The sequence below is a fragment of the Ambystoma mexicanum genome, chromosome 2p, assembly GCF_040938575.1.
Source record: "Ambystoma mexicanum isolate Mex_15411 chromosome 2p, UKY_AmexF1_1, whole genome shotgun sequence".
Classification (NCBI taxonomy): Eukaryota; Metazoa; Chordata; class Amphibia; order Caudata; family Ambystomatidae; genus Ambystoma; species Ambystoma mexicanum.
This window is the reverse complement of record NC_090923.1, coordinates 660,934,070-660,943,772: the sequence shown is the minus strand read 5'-3', so window position 1 is coordinate 660,943,772 and position 9,703 is coordinate 660,934,070. Positions and strand designations below refer to the sequence as shown.

Below are 9,703 nucleotides of genomic sequence, written 5' to 3'. Positions count from 1 at the left end.
CGTGGAGCTCTTCAAGCTGTCCAGTCGTCCCACAAGCACTTCTGAAAGCCCAAGCTCTCCCGGAGATGAATTTGGAAAGGCCAGGAAATCCATCAAAATTGCATCCAATAGTACTTTGTATAGACAAGCCTAAAATATATAGGCCTTTTTATACTAACTACTGTGCTCTCAGTCCTATTGGCAAACAGAACGAATCATTAATATCGGAAGGCTTCTTTTGATATTCTTGTAATTACGGCATTGTTAGGGGGTGGGTGGGGAGAGAGGGACTTTGGCAGCTCCTTAAGATGTTGAGGCGTTCCGTGCCCCACATCACCTTCTTAAATAATATTTTGCTTTTAAATCAACTTGTTTTCTATTTACACAGTGAATTTGAATTGCTGCTAGAAACGCTTAAAGATGAGTTGTTTTTAATGTGGCTAATTTTAATAACTGTTTTGTGCTTAAAGTTTTAAATATTCTTGTGCAATATGTTGATTATGCACATCATATATTAAAATAGTATTATGGTATTTAAGATGTGCCTATACTCCATAGATAATATACTTATATTGTGTCGTTTAGTTCTTCCTGCTAGAGGATTCTTTAAAACTCATAGCAATGGCTAGAAGGAAAGCAGGAGTTAGCTTCTCACCACATACTATGGTTATGAAGATAAAGACGAGGCCTACTCTGCAACCAGTACTAGAAGTTAATACCTTTATAACAGAGACACATTAATTTCAAGATCCCAACCTGGAACACTCCAATCCCAATCTCAATGTATCAAAAGCCACTAGTCCTGCAAGTTAATGAATTAGGATAGACAGTTTGGCGACGAAGTAGAAAAAGATCAGGGAACAATCAAAGCCACAGGCCAAGTGGAAATAAATAGTGATAACATTATAACAGATAACACAAGGTTTTGTAAATAAAAACAGAAACCTGTGAATCCATTCGATAAAATTGAAATAACCAGGCTACACACCCATGATGGAGGTAAAAACTGTTCTATCCCTGTAATAGTCCATTGTGATACTAATCCATCTCAGCTTCCCACAATTGAAGAGGGGTGTAAAATTAAAAACAGAGAAGAGGTGGTTTTAATAGCTTTGAAACGGAGTGTGGGAGCCCCTCTACCGAGAATGAATGTGGGTCAAATACCCTGTTCTATGGGATTTCATCCACTCAGGAGGGTTTACAACCACATTTTATCTCACTGCACCCTTCACAGGAGCAGAAATATCCATTTGCATAATCAGTCTTTGTCCCACCCACAAGAGCAGTCCGGCCGAAATTCTAGGCATTTCTCCGAACAAGAGGACCATCAGCAACCCCAGACATGTGTTTCGACCATCTTGGGACTCCTCAGTGAGGTGAAGCTGAGCCTATATAAGGCACAGTGAGCAACGTGTCGACAACTGCATTACCCTTGCTTACCTAGGGTGAAACCCCAAGTTTTACAAAGTTGAAAAGGAGTGTGGGATCCCCTCTACCCAGGGTAATCCAGACGTGGACTCCTTGTTCATTGTGCTTAGAGAAGCACAGCTTCAGCTCACTGATGAGGCCGACTAGGTCGAAACACGTGTCTGGGGTTGCTGTTGGTACTCTTGTTCAGAGGAGAATTGCCTAACATTTCAGTGTTGGACTGCCCAAGTGAATGGAACCAGCCTGATATGCAAATTGATATTTCTCCATTGTGAAAGGTACGGTGAGCTAAATTGTGGTTGTAGACCCTTCCGTGTGTGAACCTACCCAGAGAACAGTTTTCTTGGCCATGTTCGTTCTCAGTAGAGGGGCTCCAGACCTTTTGCATATATGTTTAGATACTTGGGGTTTCACCCTAAGTGACCCAGGGTAATCCAGACATGGGCCCCTTGCTCACTGTGCTTAGAGAGGCAAAATGTCACCTCAGTGATGAGGCCCGACTAGGCCAAAACACATGTCTAGGGTTGCTGTTGGTGTTCTTGTTCAGATGAGAATTGCCTAACATTTCGATGTTGAACTGCCCAAGTGGGTGGGACCAGCCCGATATGCAAATGGCTATTTCTCCTCTGTGAAAGGTACAGTGAGCTAAAATGTGGCTGTAGACGCTCCGAGTGGGAAACTAACCAGAGGACAGGTTATTTGGCCGTGTTCGTTCTCGGTAGAGGGGCTCCCAGACCTTTTGCATATAGGTTTGTATAGCTTGTCATAACCCAGGAAGTACAAGTACTAGTATACAAAGTATACAGCCGGTCCGATACCACAGCGATTAGAGAGCTCGCTTTGTCATCTGTGCTGAACCTGCTTAAGCAGGTTCGATTCCCGGCTAGGCTAAACTCAGCCTTTCATCCTTCCGAGGTTGATAAATGAGCTATAAAAGGAAGCTAACCATAACAATTGCAGGGGGGGCTGTGAAAAAAGGAAAACCTACAGGGAAGAGGTCCCAGGTAGCAGAATCCCAAAATAATTTAGCTACCAACACACGGGCCTGTACCTGTGACGTAATGAGATCTGACTTAGATAGCATGAAAGCACACTAGCTACACTCATGGATGAAATCCAGGGACTAAAAAAACACCTACTAAATAATTTGCCCAGTAGGACAGTTGATACAACTATCCAGAAGCTGGTAAAGATCGGTTAGGCCTATGCGAAAAAAATGTTGCAGTTAAAACAGGTAATGTGCTAGCACATCATTGTAGACCAGTACAGCGGCAAATGCATAGAATTGTTTAGAGTTGCCGATCAGTCTAGGGAGTTCATGAGGGTGTATCAGTTGCTAGGCAAACCGCTACTGATCCCCTCATAGGTCGATCTCATAACCCTTTGATCTTACCCAAAGAGTATACAGGGTGAGAACATCATCCTTACCCTTCTAATCATGGAGCCCCCAGGGAGCAAGTAATTCACAGAGCTGTGAATAACTTTTATAGTGGTCCACTTAAGCGCTTCGAAACACATTGTGTATAGGTGCTATATAAATAAACTATCATATCATATCACTAGCGAGCTTTGAAGCAAAAAATACATCAGTGGTTATGCACAACGTCCCCAAATTAGGTTTTACTACCAAAGAAGACAATTTGGCACTTACAAATGAATGTATTCATTGGCTATGCTCAACTAGTGGATGTTTGTCAGTAATTTGTAGGAAAATAGCTTGCTGCACATGGATGCCCATTGGGATGCATTTCCATTTGGCAAGGGTGAAAAGACCTGTCTATTTCTGATTTTAATTAAATAATAAAATTATGCAGGTAATTCCATCTCTGGAAGGGTAATATGCTGATCAGATTCCCCTTTCATTAGCTGCATGAAAAAAGCATAATATGTATCTGTGTCCTGCTGCATCAGTAGCCTGATTCCCAGCACCTGCTCTACCAGTGGCACAGAGCAGGTTCGGAGGTCACAGCTTCCCATTTGACAATTGCAGTGACAGCTGCAGTGACAGCCACGTCTCTACCGCACAGGGGCTGCATTTAAGATATTCACCCCTGTACCAAAACTAAGATGATCATAAATAACCCATGATGCTAGCAGGATAATCTCTCAAAATAAGAGTATGCCTACTTTATGATAATTACCACCACATCCCAATTTTTATGCCACATGTGTCAGCTCCAGTGAGTCAGCTCTGCTGTGGAAAGTGAAGTGTATTCTGGTCAGCTGGTTGAAGCCTGCCAAATGGCAGCACTGGAAGAGGAAGAGAGAAAGCAGAATATGGTTCTTCTTAAGTTTCAGAGAGGCAGGGAGGATGTTCCAGAGGGAGGTCTCAGCAGAAGAAAGAGATCTGCCACCAACTCGCTGCTTGGAGAAGCGACTATCCCTGAGGGAGTTGGAGGCAGATGGGCGAAGGAAGATATTTAGGAAGAGAGAGTTCAAGGTGTTGAGGTCCCAGGCCCCAGAAGACCTTGTGGACAATACAGAGGGTTTTGAAGTTAATCCTTGTCGCCACTGGGAGCCAGTGCAGAGATTTCAGTCCTGGAGAGATACGATCCCTGGGCTTGAGGCCTAGGACAAGTCTTGCAGTCCTGTTTTGGATGAGTTGCAGAGAGCAGAGAGTAGAGGTAGGCAGATTTAGAAAGAGGCTGTTGCAATAGTCCAGCCTAGAGAGAACCGGAGCTCTGGAGACAGTGAGCTTCTGGGGGAAGGAGAAGAAAGGAAGAATACCTCTGAGGAGGTGCAGCTGGTAGTGTGACTTCTTAGAGATGTCAGAGATGTGAGGAGAGAAGGAAAGTGTGGAGTAGAAGATGACACCAAGGTTTTTAGGAAGATGGCCAAGAGAGGCCGGCCAGAGAGTGACAGGAAAGGAGGGAGCAGGTGTGCCGACGAGGAGAATCTCGGTCTTACTGGCATTCAGGAAGAGATCATTGGCGGCACACCACTCCAGGATGGCGGACAGACAGTCAGAGATGAGAGAAGGAGAGGAGGTGGCTGAAGGGAGCCTGAAAATGAGCTGAGTGTCATCCGCATAGCACTGGAAGTTGGGGCAGAGAGTGGCAATGCGGTGGGCACGAAGTGCCAGGTATTGGTTGAACAGCCAGGGAGAGACGTTAGACCCCTGGGGAACACCACAGGTAGAGATAGAGATAGTGGAGAGGAAGGACCCAAGTTGGACAAGGGAGGGTCGATCAGAGAGGAAGGAGGTCAGCCAAGCCAGGGCCTGATCAGTCATACCCAGGTTATCACGGAGAGGATTGAGCAGGATGGCATGGTTGACCGTGTCAAAGGCAGAAGAGAGATCAAGTAAGATGAGGGCACAGGGGGTGTTGGAACAGAAGTTGGAGAGCTGGTCTTCACGGATGTTCAGGAGAGCAGTTTCTGTGCTTCTGGCAGCTCTGAAACCAGACTGATGGTCATGGAGACAACCAACAGATTCAGAGTGAAGATTGAGCTGGGAGATGGCCAGCTATTCCAGGAGTTTGCCCAGGAAAGGAGTGATGGAGATTGGGCAATTGTTAGCCGGGCAGAAAGGGTTGGCAGAGGGTTTCTTAAGAAGAAAGTGCACAGGGGAGTGCTTCAGGGGTGAGTGGAAGACTCCAGTGGCGAAGGAGTGGTTGCAGAAATCAGCCAGAGCGGGAGCCAGGGTGTCAATGTGCTCTTGATGGTTTTGGAGGAACAGGGGTGAACCTGTTTTGACGAGACTTTCATAGATCGCACTTATCTATTGACATTGTATGAGGAGAACAGGGGAAAGACAGAAAAGGAGGGAGTGGGTGGCCAAAGACGGACCAGAGGAAAAGCAGGGAGTAGGTGGTGGGGGAAGAGAGGAAGAGAGAAAGGACAGGATGTCCTGGGTTTTAGAGATGAAATGAGAAGCCAGGGCTGTGCAGAGGGACTGGGAGGGGACAGCAGAGGTAGAGACTACAGCAGGATTGGCCAGCTCCTTGCATATTTTAAAGAGTTCAGCCGAGTTGTTTGATGCCGCCGAGACGCGGGCTTGGATGTGGGCTCTCTTCTTGGTGCGGACAGAGAGCCGGTATTGCCTTTGGAGCAGGCGGCAGGTTAGTTTGTCAGAGGATGTACCAGAAGCACGCCATTTCCTCTCAGCCACCCTGCACTTGTGTTTAAGGGTGACGAGGTCTGAGTTGTACCAAGAGTTGCACTTGGCTTTGGGCTTCAAGCGGATCCTCATGACAGGGGCAAGAACATCACGAGTATCAGATATAGCAGAGTGGAGCATGAAAAGGGCAGTGGCAGGGTGTGAGTCAGCCAACTGGGGGAGGTGGCAGTGAGAAAATAGTGGCGAAAGCCTCAACTGACACATGCTCCATGGGTCGGATAACCGAGAAGGTAGGTGGCAGTGCTGGTGTTGGCTTAGCCTGAGAGGTAGAGTGGTGTGCAAGTGGAGCAGTCATTGCAGTCACTCAGTCTTTGTGACCGGATTTGTGAAGCAATCTATGGTTTGGAGTCCTACTTCACTGTTTACTACTTCTGGCTGGCTGTGCAGGGGTTAAAAACTCCCAGAACCGCGAAGCGGAGCGAAGTGGTGTGCAAGTGGAGCAGTCATTGCAATCACTCAGTCTTTGTGACCGGATTTGTGAAGCAATCTATGGTTTGGAGTCCTACTTCACTGTTTACTACTTCTGGCTGGCTGTGCAGGGGTTAAAAACTCCCAGAACCGCGAAGCGGAGCGAAGTGGTGTGCAAGTGGAGCAGTCATTGCAGTCACTCAGTCTTTGTGACCGGATTTGTGAAGCAATCTATGGTTTGGAGTCCTACTTCACTGTTTACTACTTCTGGCTGGCTGTGCAGGGGTTAAAAACTCCCAGAACCGCGAAGCGGAGCGAAGTGGTGTGCAAGTGGAGCAGTCATTGCAGTCCGTGCAGACGGCAGAGGCAAGGCGATGACCCCTGTTATATCACCCTGCTGTCTCATCAGGTACTCTCCAACTGACTCTAACTAACTTTAATTGTGTCTGCATTATTAATCTTTACGACTGGAAGTGAAGCGTAACAGACCGATTGCGAGTCGTCATTGTTAATAACAGCTGGAGCAGGCTTTAATATTTTATTTACCCCAGTACCGCTGCTTCACACTAACTCAGTAGAGTGAATAGTCGGGGGGTAAAAAAATAACGTCTTTCGAACGGTGTGCCTCTCATAACAAGGCTAATAAGAGCGGAGCAGCGACTGTGGGTTTCGCAGACTTCGTGAACTCGACAACCCGGCGTGGGAAGCAGGAGGAAGGAGGAAGGCAAAGCGGCGAATGCAAGCCGCTCTAATTTTACTGGAAATCAACCCGCCGTGGAATGCATGAGGAAAACTGAGTGGTGACTGCGGGCTTTGTAGCCTTTGAGCCGCTCATTCACAAAATTGTTGTACATTTTCGTGCACCCCATTGAATGGGCGTTGCACGGAATTTATTGTAATTTACAGCAGCTGTGCTAATTGAACCCGTTGGGAATTGGCCTTCTGTTGTAATACGGGTTGAAGTCTTGAGGGCACGCTGAAACAGCGCATCACACGAATTGCCTCGTTTTCAAATTATACTTCCACGTCAAAAGAATTATGAAATTAAGGAGCACCCCATTACAGGATGATCTAAGAGCCCCTGAATGGGAGAACTCTGAACCGAATAGTAGCCGTTCGATTGGTGGCTCTACATGTACTACAGACGAGCATAATAGCAGCAAAGTGATGGAGGTGGGGGGTTTGCAGATGGACACTCAAGCTATGGTGCATATAAACTCATGCACTCCTCTCGTCTCCACGCCTGTTAGACATGGAGGGGCCCTAAACTCAGCACCCACCCTTGCCGAAAGGTGGAAAAAAGGACTAGAATATACCACAACAACAATAAAAATCCAGAAGAGAATAGAGGAGCATTTTGGAGTAAACAAAATGCTACATGACAAATTAACACATGGACCAGGCAATATCTCATTGAGTTGCTTAGAAGATGGTGATCAATCAGATAAACGTGACAAGTGCCATTTAGTTGTGAGCACTGGTGACCCAACCACGAGTCATCCGAGTCCTACAAACATGGAGGACAATCAAGAACTGAGAAGTCCAATGCAGGCCAATCAACCGGTCGAGACAGCTGCTGTTATGGATACAAGCGCAGCACAGGAAGAAACATTGGCTGAGGGACCTGACTTAAATATCAACACACTAACCGCACTCAGTTATGTGCTGAATTCGCTGGTCTCTGTTTTTGAACTACTAAAAACTGAAGTCCAAGTTCAATCTGGATCCATGATGGAACTCACAAAGGAAGTGGCAGCGTTGGACAGCTCAGTGGCAGGCTGTTGCAACGCTGTCAATTCATGTGTATTACCAAAATTGCAGTTGATGCAACTGGAATGTACAAAACAAGGTTTAGACATCTCTGCAATACAGAGAACCACGGCGGATATCCATAATTCTGAACAGGCTGATAGAACCCTTAAACAGGATCTTCTTACTCAATTGGAACTGTACAATCAAAACGCACAGGAACAGAATAAAAAAGGACCTGAAGAGGCTGATCCTACAGTTGACTGTGAATCATCTCTTTCAGCCTCCATTCTGGAAGAATTCATGAGATTGGCAAATGTGAATGTGGAACTTTTCCCTGGAAGCGCAATGGAGAATCGCGCAGCAAAAAAAAAAACATTAGCAGTCAGCTGGATTCACAAGAGCCTGCAGTAGAAGATGTGGGAACCATAAGCCCCCAACAAAGCAGGAGGAAATTAAGAAAGAGAGCAGCAAGACGGGCAAAAAGAAGGGAAGAAATTAAATCTCAAAGGAAAAGAGCAGACTTAGAAAAAAAGACAAAAAATCAGAGTAGAACAAAACAAAATAATTCAGCCACTAACTTATTCATAAAGAAAGTTGGAAATAAGCAAGTAGCATCGAATGAGGATGTCAATGAGATTGTGGAAGTAAGGACCCCCATTTGCATACCAGCTAAGAAGGGGGATCCACAAATGAATTGCAAGCCGACCAAAGCCACTCAACCTATTGATGAATGCATTAAAAAAGCTGGCACTAATAAAAAGATAGTCGAACGAAGCATGCTTACAAAGGCATCACAAACTGAAAAGTTATTTGAGAGTTCGCAGATGGCCCAAGTATCGTCTAGACCAAGGAAGTCAATCCCTCTGGCCCCCATCTTTCTAATAGGCAAACAAAAGAAGAAATCCAATGCACTGCTAGATGATAGTGTTCCCAAAGTGGTGAGGAACTCTAATTTGAAGATCGCGCCAATCTTTTTGAAAAAGTCAAATGGTGCCCAGCAGCACCTTGTGGCACCCAGCGATCATGAGTCAATTGATAGCACAAATACAAATAAGCGAATCAGAGTCCACCCACATTCACCATTGGAGCTACAGAAATCACAGTGTTTGGGAACAAATTTGCCTCCTAAAAAAAGCAACATTTCTGGAACCATCGATGTGAATCAGAACAGTGGGGAAGATGTAAAAGCCCAGAGATCTGAAATCAGGAGTGCAGTAGAAGCTTATATGCAAGGCCTTGTCATCCCTCCATTTATAGCCTTGGCGCCTGCACCCGCCATCTATAAGACACTTGATGGCGTTGATAAGACGGTGGAGAATGTAAAACAAGCCCAGAAAAAACCTAATATTGGAGGGTCTCTCCCCGTAATCCAAGGTTTAGCAGCACCAGTGGTTCACGCTGCGGATGATGATGCAAACACCCAAGGGGTGTCCTCTTCTGTGGTTCACTCTGATTCAGTCGCACCATCACAATCGAGCCTACCCAGTGACTTTACAAAAGGGGTATTGGCCCTGATCAAAGATGCCTTAGGGGACTTAGTCCCCAATCTAAAAGAGAAAAGAAATAATGTGACTTCAATTAAGGACAAGAAAACACAAGGAAGCCTGGGCACGGGAAAGGTTATCCCCCGAGTTGCATTGTGCTCCATGATTCTGAAATGTCGACCTATCCCCTGCATACAATACGACCTGAACCGAAGTGCTATTTTAGCGATCTTTTCGGACATACCACTGCTGGAAGACATAACTTCAGCTGATCTGGCTTTAGTGGAATTTACATCCAATCACAACCTAAACACAGTACGGATATGGATGCAATCCAGAGTAATTCGTAATCTGGTTTGGCAAGCAAAAACCTCATTATTTGATTTAGGTTTTCTGATCGAACTAGAAATGGATAACGAATCAGAACCGGATATGGCAAGCAACCCGATCTCTATGCAGAGAGAGAATATTGTTACAGTGAATGGCCAAGACTTAAAATATCCTTCGAAGGATAGATCTCTGTGTTCTTGCA

At 45.7% G+C, this 9,703-nt stretch overlaps 1 protein-coding gene across 1 annotated transcript in view; it reads left to right on the top strand.

Moving 5' to 3' along the window:
* Positions 1-8,376: 8,376 nt before the first annotated feature.
* LOC138567765 (uncharacterized) overlaps positions 8,377-9,703 on the top strand; it is a 45,981-nt gene continuing 44,654 nt past the window's right edge. The window contains exon 1 of the mRNA XM_069646255.1: positions 8,377-9,486. Coding sequence (XP_069502356.1) covers positions 8,377-9,486 — 1,110 coding nt within the window. The remainder of the gene's footprint in view (positions 9,487-9,703) is intronic.